The following is a 20338-nucleotide window of genomic DNA, read 5'->3' on the forward strand; positions in this document are numbered from 1 at the left end:
GAAGCTCCATCTTCAGCAGGTTGAGGAATCTCCACACAGCTCTCCATAGTGGTTGGACCAGTTTGCACTCCCACCAACAGTGCCCGGAGAGTTCCTTTTTCTCCACACCCTCGCCAACATTTGTTGTTGCTAGTTTTTTTAATATGGGCCATTCTCACTGGTGTAAGATGGTATCTCATGGTAGTTTTGATTTGCATTTCCCTTAATCAGGGCCACCTGAACAATGACTAGATGTGTGGGAAGATGCCTCCACTTGTCGTGACTTGGGGACAGTGAGGTGTGGGGGAGGTGTGGTGATTATGTCTCTTAAGTCTTTATCATATCTTTAGGGATGAGATAACACGATTTGGGGCTTCATCTCCATCCCCTCCAAGCTTAAACTATTTGGAAGCAAGCCCCTGCCATCCACTTTTTCCCTATAAGATAATTCAGAATGTCAAACATGTAAAATTGGAGAGAGCGCGCCCGTGTCTCTCCCATCTCCTCCCCAGCTCACTCCAGACCCGCTGCCGCCTCCTGCCCAGAAGGCTCCTGGCCGGCCCTGCTTCCTGGCCCCGTCACCTTTCCACACCCTTGGCAGACGCTCTTTTCCCAGCACAGACCCGACAGCCACCTTCCTGCTTCAGCCCCTTCCGTGACCGCCACTCTCTCCAGACCAGGTGACGAAGGTCACGCCAAACCTGCACACCACCGTCCCTGCTCGCCGCTCTCCGCCCGGCCCCCTGGCCTTCTCCTGGCCCCGGGCTCCGCGTCCCGCCCGCCACAGACAGACGTGCGCAGGTCCCTCTGCCTGATGCGCCTGCCCTGATGAGCCCCACTGGCCTTCCCGAGGGGGCGGCTGCTCTCACTTTGGGTCAAGTTCCCGTCAACTCAGTCCCAGCATCTTCTGTGTCCGCTGCAGCCCTTCGCGGAGTTCTGGCCTCGCTGCTCCCAGCGTGACTTGTGACCAAGCGTGCAGGGGTGGGGAGCGGCTCGTGCCGATCTCCGCAGGCACCATGGCCAGGCCTGCCGCGCAGCCACCACACGCTTCCCGGGGTGGCGAGTAAGTGAAGGGTGCTGAGCCTCTGGGGCGGGCCCTGGGTGCTGGTGGCAGAGGCGGCGGTGATGGCAATGGGGGTGGGTCTGTCGTGTGTGGTGACATGGACGTGCAGGCGAAGGTGGTGATGGGCGTGATTGGGAAGTGGTAGTGCTGGGGACGAGATGAGGTGGGGGCAACGTGGAAGTGGGGGTGCAGGTGGCCACATGGAGGTGGGGGCACAATATGGCGGTGGTGGTAGGTGGTCTGGAAGGGGTGATGGTGTGGTGGTGGCCACGGCACAGGTGATGGCTCGGGGTGGCAGTGATGGCGCCCACGCTGCTCCCTGCACCGATGCAGATTCACGCAGGAAGGAGCAAGTTGCCGCTGAGCTGCCCCGGGGGCGTCGACCTGCAGAGACTGACCAGCAGTGTTGAGATCTCCTGTTCTCTTGTGCCAGCCTGGGCCGTTCACCGGTGCCCTCTGCTTTGTAGCCGCCCTCAGCCGGGACGGGTCTGCGTGGACGCCAGAGGACGCCAGCTGGGTGCAGGGGTGGGGGCAGGCGCCTGCCCGCTGTCCGCCTCTGGCCGTGATGTCCCGGGGCCTTCCCCATCTCTGCTCCCTCTCCCGAGCCTGTCGATGCGCGTGGAGCTCCATTCCGTGCCTTCCCCTGAGCCGACACCTCCGGGCGGGTGTTTGACTGCCCCTCGCGCGCGGCCCGGACTGAGCCCTTCACTTCCCTCCACGGACCTGCCCGTCGGCGGCCTGCGGGCCTCCACGTCTCCGAGCCCCTCCGTTCATCACACCGGAAACCTGGACTCCTTTCTCTGCCCCCAGCGCCCAAGCCAGGGGGAGGCTGGTCAGTTCTAACATCCACGCACCCTCTGCCAAGCCCCCCATGACTCCGTGACCCACGCCTCGTCGGTCCCCTGGGGGCTGCAGCCGCCTTTTCTCCAGGCTCCTCGCCCGCGGTGCTTCACCTCGCCGTGGCCTTCCCCCACGCAGCCGGGTGACCCTGGAAACCTAAGCCAGCCCCACGCTGCCCCCACCCAGCAGCGCCCCGTCCTCCGGCAGGGACCCCAGCCCTCGGAGGGGCCTCTGTCTCTCTGTGATTTAGCCCCAGCTACCTGCTGCCCTCGGCCTGTGCCTGTGCTGTGCTCCCTGCGGGGAAGCTCTCCCGCCGCCCCTCACCTGGCTGGCCCCTCGCCTCCTCCTGCAGGTGGGGTCCTGGGGGCTCAGACGGGAGCAGCGGCCAAGGGCAGAGAGAGAAGGTCCCGCGGGACACAGCGGCCGAGAGGCGGCATTCGGGCCGGGTCCCAGGTCCTGGGGTGGGGGGCGCAACTGCGTGGCCAAGGGGACCCCCACCCAGGAGAGTCAGAGACTCCCCAGATCTCGGCTCTGGGGAGAAAGAGGCGGAAGCCGTGTCCAGCAGGGGAGGGAGCCCCGCGGGGCAGCCTGACAGACTCGCGGCCGGAGCCCGAGGCAGAAACGCCGTCAGAGCAGCCGTGCCCGGCTGGCCAGGACTGCCGAGGGGCCCAAGACCCGCCACCCCAGGGACAGCCCCGGCTGGGGGCAGCACCAGCGCCCCGGATCAGCCCCGGCCTGCCGGGAGCAGCTCTAGCCCAGGGCAGCGAAACCTGAAGGGCCGGGCCCGCTGGGCCGCCGCGGTGAGAGGCAGGAGGCGCGAGCGGGTACGGGGGTGCTTCGCCCGCCTTCCCGGCCCGCGGCGGGCAGGCCGTCGATAAGCCTAATTAATAATTAACTTTTTAATTAAATATCATTTCAGCCAAGTGTGGGGGGCAGTCTCCTGCGGTCAGCACCCTCGCCATCCTGCCCCGCGAGAGGCCCGTGCGCAAGTCCATCCCCGGGACCCTGCGGGAGGGCCCCCAGCAACTCAGAGGAGGGCACCCGGAGGGCAGCCCAGCCCCCCACACCCAGCCACGGGGGCCTTTGGGCCGGCAGCCCCGTCTCCCTCGGGGAGGAGAACGTTGCCTCCCCCGGGCTGGGGACGGAGCAGACGCTGCCCCTCACGGAGCTGGAGCTGGACCGAGGGGGACGCTCTCGGGGACGCTGCCAGTGGGGAGACCAACCCCGCCGTCCCAGAGGGGACGGAAGCCGGGTGGGCATCGATGGCCATAAGAACTCGGCTCGGGTGGGCACGAGCCGGGAGGATGAGGATGCTGCCGGGAGGTGGGGTGCGGGACAGGGGCGGCTAGTTGGGGGAGCAGGGCTGGGGGGCCGCGGAGGCCGGCCTGAGCGTCTGGAGGAGAAGAGGGCTTGCACATACCCTTGCTGCCACCCCAGAACCCCACGACCCCAGGGGTTTCCTGATCGGCTGCTTGGGTGACCGCAGGCGTAACCACGGCGCCTGGGGGCTCAAGTGGCTGGCGGTGCCAGGTTCCTGCTTTGGGGGTGTTACAGCGCAGTGTGGTCGGCGGGCGGGCGGCCCTGCCCCGGCGCTGTCTGGTCCCACGCCTCCTGCCCGTGGGAGAGAGGCTTGTTCCACTGGCCAGGCCCCACCCCGCCCAACACGCAGCCGCCAGTGCAGGGGCGCAGGGCCAGGCAGCCGGGGCGCAGGAACATCATCTGAGATCTCACGCGAACTTGGAGGGACCCCAGGCCCCCTGAGATGCCAGTGGGTCCTGTGATCAAATCTTTCCTTAAAACACAACCAAACTGCCCAGTGGACGTCCCTTTCTGCCTGTCCCTCTCCTGGACACCCCCCGGCGGGCTCCGAGCTGTGATCTGGGCCTTCTCAGAGACCTGTGTCCATTCGCGGGGTTCAGTGGACATGGAGACGAGCACCTTGGGATGGGTGAGGTGTCATGGGGTTCTGGGCAAGCAGCATGGCCGTGGAGGGAGACCCACTGGGGTGCCCCGGAACCAGGGGAGCGGAAGGACTTTGGCAGTCCAGGGAAGCACAGGCCAGAGGCCTCTAGCTCAGAGGCGCTGAGCAGGTCCTACCCCCCCAGCTGCCTGCGAGCCCCCCGCGCACGCAGGGACAGCTTCCTCATCTCTTCTCCCGGCTCTGAACCCAGACCAAACCCACCCTCCCCACCCATCCTTTCAGGGGTGGGCACTGGGATCAGGCCCTGCCCCAGGGTCCATTCAAATGCCCCTCACTGGCAAGAGTTACTGGAATAGGTGACCCTGAGGGGCCTCTTAGCAGTCCCTGCCCCCAGCCTGGAGAGCAGAGGAGCACCTACCTCTTCTCTTCGCAGGGGCTGTGGGGGGTTGAAGATTGGACCCCAAACATGTCCGTGTCCTAAGCCCGAGAGCCTGTGTGTTGCCTTAGATGGCAAAAGGGACTTTGCAGATGGCATCACGTTAAGGACCTTGATGTGGGAAGATCATTCTGGATTATCTGGGCCAACCCAGTGTCAGCGGGAGTGTCAGAGTTGAAGAGATGGGGAGAGGCTGCGTTGCCGGCTCTGAAGACAGGATGGGACCATGATCCTGGGGACGCAGGAGCCTCCAGAGGCACGAAGCAGGTCCTCCCCAGCCCCCCTAGAAGGAACGCGGCCCTGCCTGCACCTGGATTGTAGCCCCGGGACACCAGTGTCAGACTTCTGGGACGGTGACGGAGTAAATGTGTGTCGTTCGAAGCCACTAAGTTTGTGGTCCTGTCACAGTGCAATTAGAAGTGGATGCAGGCTCCTGCCCTGAGAAATCCCAAGGGGGGTGAAGGCCCTGGCTATGAAGGGAAAGACATTAGCAGTGAGGGGAGGGGCAAACAAAGGCTAGAGGGAGCCTGGAGGGTGAGGGACAGGGCAGTTCCCCACCCTCCTCCTAGCCTGGGGCCTCGGAGGGAAAAAGGCGAGCATACACGCAGGGGCACAGGAGCAAGCCCCCACAACACCCCGTCTGCCTGACTCAGAACCCCGCTGTCCTGCCTGGTGTGCAGCCCGCTTGAGGTTGGAAGTCCTTGTACCTGCCCCCCAAACCCCTAGGGGCCTCCCCACACTGTCCACTCTAGTTCCGGCGGCCCTGGTGACAGAAATAGCCCCGACTGAGACAGGCTGAGGCCTCTGCTCCCACCAGACATGCTGAGCCTCGGAGCTCAGGGGAGCAGACCCAGGTTGGGCCGCAGGGCCTGGTGTCCAGTGTGAGCTTCAAGCTGGCCACGGCGACGGGTGAGTTCCAGCAACTCTCCTCCCCTGCATGGCAAGGCCTCAGCTTCCCCTTCTGTGAGGGGGGTCAGAGCTCAGCTTGCCCGAGGTGGAGGGTGGCCGCCGTCCAGATGCACCGTCGGAGGCCAGAGCGGGGAGCGTGGCACTCGTGTGGCCTGACGCGCCTTCTGCTAACAGAGGGAAAATATATGCACGCGCAGCAGAGTTGTCCAAAATGCTGGCTAGGAGACTTGGGAAACCGCCCCTCAAGGGAGCAGACCGTGGGGTGTGTTTATGGGGGTGGTTTTTAGTTTAGATTTTCCTATACATTTTTAATTTGTTACAATAAGCATGAGCTGCAAAATAAATTCCAAATTTGTCATACAAACTTCTCCAGATGGAATTGCTGGGTGTGTGGAGGGCCCGTGGGGGGTGGGGGGGCTTCCCTTCACAGTATTGGTCCCAAATACTGCTTCTCACCCCTCCCACCCTGGGGGGGCAGCCTCGCGTGCAGGCCACACTGCCTGCGGGGGGGGGGGGGGGCGCCCGCCCCCTGGCCCAGAGAGCAGGCAAGTCCAGGCTTCAAGCAGAAGCCCCAGAACAGGTGAGTGCCGTGTCACTGCTTCCCCGAGAGCCCCGAAGAGTCAGCCTCAGAGGCAGAAAGTAGAGTGGGGGGTCCCCTGGGCTGGGCAGGAGCTAGTGTTTCACGGGGACAGAGCTTCATTTCAGGGAGATGAGCAAGGCTGGAGGTGGACGGTGGTGGTGGGTGGACAGGACACCCCGCATGGTCAGCACGGCTCGTCTGCGGTTCCGCGCATTCCACTGCCGTTCAAGATAAATAAGTCACCCACAGCAGAGAGAGGAGCAGGCGGGGTGGTGAGGGGTGGCGGGGAGAGCTGTGGTCTTGGTGGGCACCGGACCCTGTGCCGGGCCTCCTAGAGGGCCTCGGTGCCAGCCCAGTGGGTCCTGAAGTCCAAGGGGTTTGTTTCCTGGGAACCACTTTGGGGAGCTTGGGCTTTAGAGAGATAACAAGGTGTCGCTCTAGAACAAATTAGGTGCGATGTGGCCCTTGGGGCCCTGGAGAAACCAGGTTCCTTGTTTTTTTCTGAGGGCTGGAGAAGGGGTGTGACCAGGTGGGAGAAGCGCTGGTCCCTAGGGGGCCCCTGGTGCTGGGAGCAGGAAGCCCACGGGGAGACCGGGGCAGAGGTCAGGCTTCTGGGATGCCCAGGTCATCCTGCCCATGTCTGGGGACTGCTGGAGGCAGGAGTGTGTTTTGGGGGGCATCAAGCACACATGGTGGGTGTAAGATCTGAAGTCCGAGCTGGCCCCTGTTGCGGGGCCTGAGTTCCTGAGGCCTTGATATACCCACCCCACCTGCTCTGAGCTGCTCCCTGCGGAGAGAGAGGCGAGCAGCACTCACCACTGCCAGCCTGGTGCAGAGACAGGGTCAGGCAGGGCCCACAGCACGGCGAGGCCAGACTGGGTCCTAAGGAGCTGCCAGCTGGGTTTGGGGGCTGTGGATGCCGGGGATGCAGCAGCCTTAGTTGCTGGCAGGGAAGTCCCCAGATCAAGGCCGGAGGGTCAGGCCAGGGCCTGAGAGCCTCAAGCATCAGGCTGAGGCCCACCAGGCCGAGCCTGGGGAAGGCAGGTGTGGAGTCCACGGAGCCGGGCCCAGACACCTTACCCCAGCACTCCTGAGGCCGGACACCTAGGAGGTGATGGGTAAATATTTGTTGACCCTGGGGGCTCTCTCTCCGAGTTCCTGACCCATAAAATGTGCAGGCTGCCTGGAGGGGGATACCACGTGAGGGACAAAGCACGTAGGAGGTAGTCAGCGCTGACCTTCCATCCCCACGGCAACACAGTGGTTGACTGGACGTGGATGTGATTGTCTGAAAGCCAGGGGGCTGCCAGCTGTTTGGTGGAAGCAGCTGGAGTCCCAGTTCTGAGCTGATCTTGGCCAGGGAGGGACCTGGGACCCTACGTGGCCAAAGGGGTATACTGGGGTCATCTGCCCTGCGGGGAGCACTGCTGTGGGGGCCTGTGGCAGTGGCTCAGTGGGGATGGAACCAGAGCAGGAGTCGGTGGCCAGGGGCACAGCGGGGGCCCTCACTGCAGCCCCCAGAGGTGCATCCATGCCACCGCTGCTTCCCAGGGCCCGTCCACCTCTCTCCTCGCCTGGGCACCCTCAAGCTGCCTCCTTTGGCCCTTCTGCTTCTCTGTCCCTTGAGCCCCTCTGTCCCTGCCTCTGGGGTCTCTGGTCTCGCCTTCCTTTTGTGTCTCTGCCTGCTCTCCCATCTCCGGGCCCAGCCCCGCCCCGCCCACAGCAGTCCCCTCCACCCACTCTGGTGCCCTTATCTGGGTCCAGCCCCTGCACAATTGCTGGGAGCCCATCCCCATGACAACAGGGCAGATGGCGGCTGCGATTAGCCACTCTCCCTCCCGCCACAGCTCAATCCGTCTTTGAAATTAAATCAGCTGTGATAACATCGACTGGCCAAAGGGAGGGAAGGCTGGCGAGGCTGCTGGGCCCCACCCACCCCGCCCCAGGCAGGGGTGCAGGGGGAGAGCATGGGGATGGCTGGCCCGGCTCCCCCTGAGGTAGTGTGACCTTGACGGGTCTCTAACCCTCGGAGCCTTAGTTTCCCCATCTGTAAAATGGGAGCAAATAGCCAGGCTTCTCTTGGCATCGGTGCTAGTCTCCAGGGAGAGTGTGCAGGCAAAGTGCTAGCGGGGGTGCTCCATGGAGCTGAGAACATTACACCCACCCTGTCCCCAGAAACCGGAACCCTGGGCAACCCCCACCACCACCACCCTGAGGCGCTGCTGCCCGGCCGGACCCTAGCTCCTCCCAGCAGAGAGGGGCAGACCCACTAAGGAGCCTGCAGCGCCCAAGGAGGGACCCTCTCGGACACCATTCTGTCCCGCCAGTGACAGGGAGAACACGCCCCCTCCAGGCTCTGGGTCCCTGCGGGCCGCCAGGGGCCTGGCAGGTGAGGGGATCCAGGAGGGTGTGTGGAGGAGGGAACCTTCTCCGTGAGGAGGACCCCCTGAGCTCAGTGGAGGTAGGCATCCAGGTAACCGGGCCAGAAGACCTGAGGCTGGAGCAGGTGGGGAGGGGTTGTCGCACAGAGTGAGGGGGAGGTTGGGGGTGGTGAGCCAAGACCTGAAGGGGGGCAGAGGAGAGGGCCATGTGGAGATCTGGAAGGATTGTTCCAGGCAGAGGGCACAGTGGATGCAAAGGTCCTGAGGCCGGTGTGAGGGTGGGTGGGTGGGGCGGCCAGTCTAGTGGAGCTGGAGCAGAGAGAGCAACAGGAAAGCCAGGGTGGTCGTGGGGGTCTTTGGGGCCACTCTGCAGATTTTGGCTTTTACTCTGAAGTGTCTCTTAGGTTTTCACCAGATTCTTCTAACTGCAGGGATGAGCACAGTATGAAGGCGGGGAAGGGAGGAGGCAGGAAGCCTGGGAAGAGGCAGGCACAACGTCCAGGAGAGCACGAGGGAACGAGGGACCCCCCACACACACATCCGCAGGAGCCCCCTTGTGTCCGGATCCATGCTGGAGCTAGACCAGCAAAACACAACTCAACACAGCCCCCAGCCCCAGGGCCCTCCTGCAGGGGCACAGTGCTAGGCCTGACCAGCGGGTCCAAGCAGCATGTGCATGCTGGGGGGCTCGGCAGGAGGCCCCAGGCTCCCTCGAGGCTTCAGTCCCAGCACCTGACACACATACCAGAGCCTAGTGAAGTTCCCTCGACCAGAACATCTGGAACTGGGGGCTCAGGAGGCCCCCCCCAAGGTGGTGGCACTAAGCAGGGCCTCCAAAATGCACTTAACAGACCTAGAGGACGTGGGAAGGGTGGCCTGGATTGGGGGGACAGCACATGCAAGACGTGGACCCTGAAAGAGTCTGCAGCAGGCAGGACCTGTGTCCAGGAAGAACATACCCTGGGAAGGCACAGGGGCCTCCGATGCCAGTTTGGGGAGCTGGGTTTCTCTTGGGTGTTCTCCCAAGTTCACTTCAACCCGTCCGGGCTTCAGTTTCTCCATCCGAAAGATGGGGCTACAGGTGAGACAGGATTCAAAGATGGAGCTAGGCCATGTGACCGCCTTAGCGAGTACATTACCTGCCAGCACCTGGCGTTCGGTAGCAGTGGGAGGAGTTGGGGAGAAGGGGTGCTGTGAAAGGAAAGGCGCCCACACAGTGAGCCCCAACCCTGGGGTTCTTGGGGTGTTCAGGTGCCTTGCAAGCACCCAGATTTCTGCTGTGCACCCAGCCCGTGGCCGGGTGGCTGCCAGGGCTGCTGGGCCGTAATTGGATTTGCCCAGCAGCTGTCGGAGCTAAGCAGGCCCACTTGACGCAGCCGCGGTTGGCCAGTAATTGGTGAAATTAGCAGGTCTGTGGGGGCAGAGGTCAGGTGGTTAATGCTATAGTGGGGGCTTTGATGAAGTTAGTCCCCTTGCAGGACTGGGAGCTGGGGTTCGGCCTTCTGTGCCTCACCGGGCTCTCCTGCCCCTTGGGTAACGTGGTTAGGGGCTCCAGCTGCTGGCCTGTCCCAGGGGTTCCTGCGCTCGAGGTATGGCCGAGCAGCCAGGTTGCCTACTGTGTCTTCTTGGCCGGGGTAGTTGCACTCCCAAGGAGGTTTGCAACCCCTAGAGATCTTGGGGTGGCACTCCTTGGCTTCCTGCAAGAGCCCTTCAATAGGCTGTCCTCGGGGAACAGCACCCAGGCTTGCAGCCATCCCCCACAGGTGCTGCTCATTCCAGCTCTGATCTGGAAATGGGGGTGACATCCCCCTGGGCCTGTTTTTGATCAGGCCCTACCCTTTCTCCCTCCCCTGCCCCGAGGTTCAAGGCCTCCCAATGTCTTCTCCCCTACGAGCTCCAGAAGTTGTCCTCAGGGTGTTTTTTGGTTCTTTCCTGGAACAGTCTGCTCCCACCTGACTTCAGCGCACACCTGCCACTGGGCTGCAGCCTGAGATACATGAAGAGCCAAATATGGGCCTCCCCGGTGGTGCAGCAGGTTGAGCACAGCGCGGGTTCAATTCCTGGCTGGCCAGGGAGATACCCACATGGCGTGGCAGACCTCTCCTCTTTCGCGGGCTGCTCCCTTCAGCAGTGGTTTTGGTCCATCAACCTGTTCTGCTCCCTGCTGTGTCCCTGGTGAATCCTCTCACCCTCCCGCGCCTCTGGCCTCCTGTACCCCAGTTCTTGTATAAATAAATAAATCTTAAAAAAAAAAAAAAGAGCAAAATCTGACCTGGTCCCAGGCAGTCACAGTCCCTTTCCTGGCCACACCCACACCCCGCCTCTACTCAGCCTGAGAGCCAGAGTCCCTGCCTTGAACCCTCAAACCTGCAGTCCCTTCTCTGGCTCCACTGCAGCCCCGAGGAGCCAGGAATTGCCAGCACACCAGTCCTTCAAGCGCACACACACACATACACACACATGTACACACATGCACACCTTACTTTGTCGCTATTATTATTATTTTAAAGTCAATACCCTGGGTGAAATTCTGGCTTTGCCACTTACCAGCTATGGGAATCTTTCCTCTCCGTGCCTCAGTTTCCTCCCGTGTAACACGGCTCAACCACCCCTGTCTGGAGAGTCGTGGCATTAATTGGAACCATGTATTCACCTCACTGACCTCCTCCTGGTCCTTAAGCAAAGCCTGCTCCTGCCTCAAGGTCCTCTCATTTGCTGTGCCCTCTGCCAGGGTCCTTCCCCCAGGTAGCCACATGCTCTGTGGTCTCCTTTGCATCCCAGTTTCTGAAAAAGGCCTTCTGGGACCATCAGCCTGAAAGTCTCCTCCCCGCAGCCTGACCCTCCCCATCAGCGTGCCTGCCAGCACGTCCTCCCTAGCGCCACGACCCAAAACTCTGCGCCCAAGCGGAGCATCAGCTCCTCGAGGGCAGGCGTCTGGCCCACTCCCGACCCTCAGGACCAGAACTCTGCCTGGCTCTCAACAGTGCTCAGCCTACATTCTTGAATTCATTGAGTGAAAAGTGCCCGACACATCTGGCACCTTGAGATTATTCCAAAATAAAAATATACTTTTTAAAAGGCTGACACTCAGTTAGCCAGAGGTTATCAGAACCCCGCTCCCCTTCTTCAGCACCGGACTCCTCCATCATGGGGAGCCTGCCTTGCTCTGGCTGAGGGGGAGGCTGGTTCCTTAGGACACCCTCCTCGTCCCTCTGGTGGGTCCAGGCCTGACCTCCGGGCCTCAGACCCACACGCACGCCTGGCCTGGACTAGCCCTGCAGACACCTGGGGAAAGGGGCGGCTCCACAAGGCTGTCTTTCTTCAGACTGAGCCTCCTCCCTCAGAGGATGGTGCCTCCAACCTCCTGCCAACCCCAGCCACCTCCCTCAGAGCTCCTGCCGTGCGAATGCCCCTCTTCCAGGGCGGGGCCGGGACTGAGCACCAAGCGGGAGCAGGAGACCTGACGAGAAGAACAATCCCTTCCTAAGGGCCTCCCATGAGAGGGAGGCCTGAGGTCTTTATGCTTTAGAGCAGAGGGTGCCACCAAAGGTTTAAGCAAGGCAGGGAGCGAGATGCGACTCGGGCTTTGGCAGGGCGGCCACGTGAAGCACTCCGGGGCAGGATGAGAGCTGGCGCTGGAAGCCGGGGGGAGAGGACTTGGCCTGCGCTGGGGCGGATGGGCGTGGAGGCAGGGGGTTGAATATACACTCACGGTCTTTATTGACCCGGATGCACAACCAGGAGAGATGGTGAGCCACTGCAGAGCCAGCCCTGTGCTCCCGGCGCCGACAGCTGACAGGCCCACTGCCCCGAGCTCCTCTGCACGTCCACTCGGGCCCCGGCCAGCACCAAGCACGTCCACCAAGGCGACCGCCACCAGCAGCCCCCACAAAGCTGCGTGAGCGGTTTCCATGAACTCACTTGGCACATTTATTAACCATTAGCAGCGTCTGAGGCCTGCGAGGCGAGCGTGCAGCCGGCCGGCGGGCAGGGGCCTGGGGGGCGGGCGGGGGCCTACTTGCTGTCCACCCGCTTGAGCTGCTCTTTGCCGTTGATGGTCACGGACTTGAGCTGCCCGTCCTCCTCCACCTCCACGCGCTCCTGCCCATTCTCCGTGATGTGCTTCGTGGTGACCTTGTGCCCGTTGACGATCTCGGTGGACGACATCACCGACTTGAAGCCCGAGCTGCCGGAGCCGGGGCCCCCGAAGGAGGTGGAGGAGAAGGTGGTCCGGCTGGCGGCGCCCCCGCGGCTCAGGGTGTCGAAGGAGGAGAAGGCTTCCATGAAGGCCGGGAACTCGCCGAAGCCGGAGGAGAAGGCGCTTCTCAGGCCGTGGCCCCGGCCCACACGGTCGCTGCCGAAGGGGCTGTCCCAGAAGTCAAAGGAGAAGGGGTCGAGGCCACCGAAAAACTCGCGGAAGATGTCCTCGGGGTTCCGGAAGGTGTAGCCGGTGTCGAAGGGGCTGTTGTAGGGGTGGCTGGCCCCGCCGCCGGCCCGCCAGCCGTCGCGGCCTGCCCGGTCGTACAGGGAGCGCTTCTTGGAGTCAGACAGGACCTCGTAGGCCTCGGAAACCTGCTTGAACTTCTTCTCCGCCTCCTCCTTGCTGTCGGGGTTCTTGTCTGGGTGCCAGCGCAAGGCCAGCTTGCGGTAGGCCTTCTTGATGTCCTCTGGGGAGGCGCTGGACTGCACGCCCAGCACTTCGTAGTAGTTAGCCATGCCGGGGGGAGGGGGGTACGGTGGGGCTAGACGGTGGCGTGGGCACCGGGCCCGGCGGGGGATGGACGCGGAGGAGGCCGCAGCTGGTGCCGGCCCCTCAGCAGCAGGACCTTGCTGGAATTTGCTGGCTCCGGGCACGACTCTGCCCGGCAAGTTTACCTTTTCATAGTCCCCGGTCTCAGGGACAGGCGGGCACCTTCCACCAGGGGGTGGGGGGAGGGGAAGGACACTGTCACCGTGGGCCAGGCCGAGCAGGCCCCCCTCCAGAGCTGCGGCCTGGCTCTTTGTGACATCAGCCCCTGGGTGGGGCGGGGCCCCTGGAAGAAGGCCTGCTGCCATAGTGGCTGGGAATCCAGAGCATGGGCTCTGGCTGAGCCCCTGGGTGCTGGGGAGCAGAGGCTGGATTAGCCATGAGTTCTGCACTAGGTGGGCAGTGAAGGTCAGCAATAGTGGTCCAGGAGGGAGAGACGGCTTGAGGGATGTGTCCACCGAGCCCAGTGACTGGGATACTGGTATGGAGTGAGGAGTGTGAGGTGGAGGGACCAGCAGAGTGGGGGTAGGGACAGAAGTTCCTATGCCATCAGATCCTCAGAGGTGAGCCCCACAGAAGGTGGATGATTTCTCAGTGTCTAGGACAGTGCCTGGCATATGGCGGCCATCAGAATCATTTGTTGAATGAATGAGACTCAGACATGCAGCTCCATGCTCAAGGTCACACAGCAAGTCAGTGAGAGGGAGGGGCGTGCGACCCCGGGGCTGCTTGGGGCTGTCACGGACAGCAAGTTAAAAAGAAGCATTCCACCCAGTTCTGGTGAGAAGACGGGAATTGAACGTAAGTAGAGTGGCTACTAGGTTGAACAGCAGCCCACAAAAGACACATCCTTGTCCCAGAATCCCTGAAACCGTTCATTGTGACCTTATTTGGAAAAAATCGTCTTTGAAGATGTAATTAAACGAAGGCTCTTGGGATGAGACCACCCTGGATTATCTGGGTGGGCTCCAAGTCCCCAGCCAGTGTCCTCGCGAGAGACAAACAGGTATCCGAGAGATGGAGGCAGAAATGGAGGGGTGCAGGACAGTCCCAGGGCTAGAAGGCTCGAGCAAGCCTCCAGAGGGAGTGCAGCCCTGCCCAGCCCTGGGTTTGGGCACCGAGCCTCCAGAACCCGGAGAGAATAAATGGCTGTTGCTTTAAGCCACCCACACTGTGACTGGTTCTCGGCAGCCCTAGGAACCGATAAGGCAGGCTCCTGGGCGGCTGTGCTCCTGCACCTCTTGTCTGGTGGTGGGTCCTATTTGCGCACAGTCATCATAAGGCCTGAAGTCTCCTGCTGCGCGCACCGCTCTCCCTGCTCACCTGCCAGCGGCCCCACTCAGCAGGCGCTCAGCCAGGATCGTGCGAAGCAAAGTCCTAAGGAAAGCAGCCTTCCCCGACCTCCGTCTCCCTCCCTCCCCTGGTTCTAGTCTCATCCCTGGCTGTTATCCCTCCTCCTGCCTCTCTCCTTCCACTCTCCCTGCTGCGAAGTTGCGGCACCCGCAGGCAGCAGCGTGTTCTACGCAATCCCAAATGCCGGTTGGGATGAACACAGCGTCTGGAGACCCTTCGCCAGCCAGCCCTGGAGTGCCCACCCCCAGGCTGCTGAGCCCACCACTGGCCTCTGCGCCCTCCCCGCCCACCCTCGGAACCGCACACCTGACCCGTGGCACCAGGGGGAGGAAGCGAAGGGCCACGGGACTTCCCTGGGTGCAGCCGCAGACGCCAACCTGCCGGAGCTCTTGTGACTGTTTCTGTGACCGTGGTTAGAACCTGTTCTTGACAGGCTGGGCTGGGGCAAGCTGCCCGCCCTGCACAGTTCCCCGTGGCCTCGGTGGCCTGCACAGCGGTGATCGGGGCACAGTACTGTGGATTCTGGGCGGCAGTGGTGGAGCTGACAATGCTGACGTGCTCCTGGTGACACCGGTGGTGACGGTCGTGGTGCTGTGGTGGAAGGAACACGGGGAGGTGCTAAAGATGGCGACTGGGCATACCAGTGAGACCGGGGTGATGGGGTGGTGATGGTGGTGGCAGAGAAGTGCTGGGTGCTGGAGATGCTGCTCACGCAGCTCTTGGTGTGAGTGGCGGTGGAGACCGTGGTCCTGGCAGTGGAGACGGTGCTCCTGGCGGTGGAGACGGTGGTCCTGGTGGTGGAGATGGTGGTCCCGGCGGTGGAGACGGTGGTCCTGGCAGTGGTGATGGTGGCCCTGCGGTGATAAAGGCGGCAAGGGAGAAGGTCTGCCTGCCGCTCAGCTTTGCTACAGCCACAGCCCTGTGTCCCAGCACCTGAAGATACTCACTTCTTGCCCACTTTGCTCGTCAGCACCCATGAGCTCCAGCGCACACGTCTTCCCTTCTGGAGCCCAGGCTAAAAGCAGTTCTGGCCTGGAACATGCCCTTCTCGTGCCACCAGCAGGTGAGAGCTGGTGGCACTCGGGATGCTTCTTGAAACTTTGGGGATGGGATGCGCGTCACTCCTGCTCACATCACGTGGTCAAGGCCAGTCCAGGGGTGGGGAACGAGGCTACTTCACGATGGTTCTGCAAGTCTCAAAGCAATAGCTGGGGAGGCACAGTCCTAGTAGGGAGGAGGGAGCCGACCACACTTCCACATGCTCCCGGGAAGAGGTGACAGATGCGGTGGTACTGCTGGTGATGGGGGCTGAGGGGTGGTACCAGCGCCACCAGAGGCAGTGATGGGGAGGCGGCGTACTATTAATGGAGGGTGTCAGGGATGGAGGGATGACACCGGGGGGGGGGGGGGCAGCGACAGGCACTAACGGTGATGATGATATTGGAGGTGCGGGGTTCTAGATTTTCTGTTGCTAGCTCAGCATTGCCACCACACTTCTATGGCCTCTTCTGCGTCCCAGACAACTCCAGAAGATGTTCCAGAATTCCTTTACCCCTGCGCTTCCAGACTAGAGCCTGCCAGTGAAAGAGGTTTGGAAAGTGGAAAGAGAAAGAGGCAGTTGTAGGCAAATGAAAAGGTTTGCAGCAGCTTCTGGGATATCCAGGGGGAGTTTCCAGAGTATCTGGGGTTTCCAGAGGCATCAGGCATGGTGTTGAGATCCACTCACTCTGTGACCTTCATGACAACTTGCTTCCTTGAACTAACCCCGGCTCGCGGTTGGGCCGATGTAGCAAATGTCCTCTCGCCTTCGCAGTCAGGAGCTGTGCCCGTGATCCTGGGGGCGGTGGCTCCAAGGTGGCAGTCGTGGTAGAGGTGGGCGTGATGATGATGTGCTGACGCGGGTGGTGATGGCGTGACATCGTCAGAGGAGGTATTGGGGGTGAGGGTGGTGGTGGGAGAGGTCAAGGGGCAGTGAGTCCGACTGAGGCAGACAAAGCAGCGGTGGTGACAGAGTTGATGATGAGGCAGAGGCGGGGATGGTGGTTGAGCCGGATATGGCGGTGGCGATCTCAGCCGTGGCGAGGCTGCCGTGGAGAGGAGATGGGAAAGTCTTGGCAGCAGAGATTCTGGTGGAGGTGGTGGGGTGAAGACAAGACTAGGTGTGGGACTGTCGAGCTCAGGGAGCAGAGCAGCCAGCAGGACCTGAGTGGAGGCCCACCCTTTGGAGGAAGGTCCCAGCTCCTCACTGTGCCCAGATGAAGGGCCCCCCAAGTTTGTCAGGGTGTGTGGGGCAAGCTCCCATAACGGGAGGTAGTAATGTGGAGTTTGGTGGCAGCATGAAGAAGCCATTTCCCTTCTGCAAAGGGTTCAGACCAGTGTCTCGGGGCCTAAAGCAGAGACTGGTGGGGCCGCGGGGACCCCTGGGATCCACCCACGGGACCTGCATGGAGGGACAGGGATGAGCACGTCCAGCAGTAGCTCAGACCTCCTCACTTTGGACTGTCACTGACTGTGAAGTCACTTTCTCTCTCTGAGTCTCTGGCCTCATTTGCAGTGGGGGCGAAACTCTTCCTTCTCGGGGCTTCCTCTCTCTGGGATGCCAGCCTCACCTCCCTGCTCCAAGGCCCCTTATTGCTGGTCCCGCCCTAAAGCCGAGCCCCTGAGCTATGCCCTGCAAAGAGAACAAGGACCTTGGGTAACTGGATGGTCCCAGGCAGAGCCTGACCCGGTGCACAGGAAGGCCCAGAGAGGGCAGGGCACACCCAAGGTCACACAGCAGTCCCAGGAACCCTCCCCAGGGTGAGCTGATGGAGGCCGATTAGGCAGCCAATTGGTATTCTGGGCAGCCAGAGGGCCCTCTCTGTCTCTGTAATTAATGGAGTGGCTTTTTAAAAGGATTCTAATCACCCCCGATCCTATCTGCTTATCACTAGCGTTCCTAATTAGATGATCCTGGCAGTCACCCGGCTAATTCCCTCCAGCCCCATGCAGCCCTGCCCAGGGGACAGCCCACCCCACCCCCACAGTCCACCCCATCCCAGCCAGATGGGCAGTTTGGGCCTCCTCTTCCCTCAGGGCCCCTGGTTCTCTAACTGTATTACCCTCAGGATGGATGGGTGACAGCGATGGATGGATGGGCCACTGGATGGACCGTGACAGGTGAGTGAAGTGACCGAGTGATGGGCAGTTATAAGGGTGGATAGATGGGTGGACCCGACAGCTGAGAGATTAGGAGCTCACCCTGTCAAGTCAAATAGCTCTGCCATTTGTAAGCTGTATGTTCTTGGGGAAGTGACTTAACCTCTCTGTGCCTCAGTTTCCTCATCTCATCTGGAAAATGGGGCTAATGATAGTCTCTTCCTCATAGGGTTGCTGTGAGAACAGCTTGAAACAGAGGGAGAGCTGTGTGTAGTGCTTGCCAGCAAGGATGGTGAGGATGGGTATACAGGCAGATGTATGAAAGGACAGATGGACAGGCCCAAGGAAGGATGAGTAGGAAAGAAGATGGACATACAAGTGGATGGGCCAATGGGAGCTTATCAGGGGGTGAGCTGCTAGCCAGAAGGAACTGTAAGTGCTTGGTGCCACGGGAAATGGGGGGCAGCCTCTCTTTTCCAGAGGTGACAGGACAATCTCAGCTCAAGTTCCAGCACAGCCCTGGCTCAGACTGCTTTCTCTTCCCAGGACCAGCTAGATGGATGCCTCTTGCCCCCAGGGTCCTCAGGATCCTCACCTTTGATCCCCACCCCAGTGGGAACTGTTCTTAATGGCAGCCTGTGTGAGCTCCAGAGACTCAGATCTAGCCTTGTGGGGCTTTGCTGCCTGAGCAAAAGCATCATTTGTGGGATCTTTCAAGGTCCAAGGTAAACCGGCCTGTCAGGTCAGCACTAACCCCTCCCTGTCCACATTGCTCCAGTCCTCAGCCCACTCCTGCCTGGGGAAGCCCTGACATGGCTCTGATCCAACAGCTGAATCTGACCCTCCAGGCAGATTCAACCACCGCAGCCTCTCCACACATCCATGGACCTTCACAGCTCCTGGAGTATAGGACTGCCTGGGTCTTCTGGAAAAGCTATAGAAGAAGCCTGAAATGTCTTCTGGTGTCAAGACCTATGTGTGTGGACACATAGTCACACCAGAAGACATCCGTTCATCCACCCCCCACCTCATCCATCCATCCACCTCCATCTACCCATCCACCCATGCATGCATCCACCCACATCCCACTCATCTCTCTCTCCATCTGTCCTCTCACCAATGCAGGTGCTCATCCATCCATCCATCCATCCATCCATCCATCCATCCATCCATCCAATCACCTGCCCACCTACCCACCCACAAATCCATCCACCCTCTTACCCATTCATGCATGCATGCATCCATCCATCCATCATCCATCCATCCATCCACCATCATCCATGCATCCATCCAATTATCTACCCCACATGTTCCTTGATTTCTCGTGCTGTGTCCCAGGTGCTACAGGCACATATGCCACTGAACACTCTAGACAGAGACTTTCCTCCTGGACCAGACATCTAGTGGGGGAGATACAAGAAAGTGATTATAAATGGATGTTTAATACAATGTCAGGTAGTGACAGGTACCACAAGGAAAAGTGAGCCAGAAAGAGGGCTTAGAGAGGACAGGGCTCCTCTCCAGTCAGGGCAGTCAGCATGCCCACAGCTCCACACACACGCTCAATGCCCATGTCCCCGTGTGCGCATGCCTGTACACACATGAACACACATGTGCATGCATGCCCACACATGGGGCCTGAGGGCCTGCTGTCTTTGGTCCTGGCCTCCCAATGACCCACGCCCACACCTGCCCCCCTGGAACTCAGTCACAACTGGCTTTCACTGGGTCAGCTAGAGAAGGGTCTACGTGACTCTAAGCAATTGATGTAATTCAGATCTGCAAATCCTTCCTGTGCCTGTCTGGATAAGGACTAGAAATGGGGCTGAATTTAGCTGTGTCATCCCCCCTGTGCCCCCCTACCACCTACACACAGGGAACTCCCCACCCCTGGCCATAGGAGCGGAGCAGAGACACATAAACAAGAGAATGCAGCTGCCACAAGCGTCGAGGGAGAGGCGACACTGTGTGGGGTACCTGGGAAGACTGGACAGGACTTGAAGAGGCCGTCCCAGGGCGTGGGGGGGCGTGACCTTCAGGCCCCACCTCACACACATGGAGGGCCTTGGGCTTGGACACAGGATCCGAAGGATGTCCCTCACCCTGTCACAGTTAAGTAACATCTAAGGCAGGAAGATGCTCATCGTGTGACTGTAAACAGGTGTCCCATTTTCAGCCCACCTTGTCCTTGGTGCATTCATCTCTAAGCCAGTGTTCTCAACAGGGACAATCCCTCCTCCCCAGGGGACACTTGGCAATAACTTGAGACATTTTAAATTGTCATGACCGGAGAGGCTGCTACAGCATCTCGTAGGGCGAGACCAGGGGTGATGCTAAACTTCCTATGATGCACAGGACAATCCTCTACCTCATAGAACAATCTGGGCCCTAATGTCACCAGTGCTGGGATGAGAACCCAGTTCGGAACCTTGGAATCATCATCTGATGAGCACAATTATAGTGCATTATATTTTGTGGCCACAGGCATCTGTTTCTTCAGTCTCAACACCTAAAAATGACAGATGGTGTATTTGCTATTTCTTAAAGCAGGAGCCTCAAAACTTGGGTGTGGCTCCAATGAGAAAAGTGGCAATCACAAAACTTCAGTGCCTGGGCCTGAGGAGGTGGTGGTGGGTGAAGATGACCAGGGGGTACATATTCTAGAAAGGTCTCTCCACAATAATGAGATTCAGTTTCATACCCAACAAACTGGTAAAAATATAAAAATCTGACACTATCAAGTGTTGGGGAGGACAGGAAACAACTGGAATTCCCATCCCCTGCCTATGGGATATTAATTAGAGCAAACATTTTGGAAAATTCTTTGGCCTTCTAGATATGAAGACGTCAAGTCTCTTGATTCACTAATTCCACTTCTAGGTTTAAGTCCCCAGAAATGTCCCCATATGTAGCCATAGGAACAAAAACACCGTTGCTGCCCTGTTGGTGAGTAGAAAACAGGAGAATGTGCAGATGCATTATGTGATGTTT

General features: G+C 60.3%; 1 protein-coding gene across 1 annotated transcript; it reads right to left on the bottom strand.

The window, feature by feature from the left end:
- Window positions 1-12123: 12123 nt before the first annotated feature.
- On the bottom strand, window positions 12124-12825 carry DNAJB8 (DnaJ heat shock protein family (Hsp40) member B8; the record flags this gene model as incomplete). Its single annotated transcript, XM_084247020.1, has 1 exon — window positions 12124-12825. One exon carries the CDS (start codon window positions 12823-12825, stop codon window positions 12124-12126), a length of 702 nt encoding a protein of 233 aa, XP_084103146.1.
- Window positions 12826-20338: the final 7513 nt, after the last annotated feature.

This window comes from Talpa europaea (genome assembly GCF_964194135.1).
Source record: "Talpa europaea genome assembly, chromosome: 11".
Classification (NCBI taxonomy): Eukaryota; Metazoa; Chordata; class Mammalia; order Eulipotyphla; family Talpidae; genus Talpa; species Talpa europaea.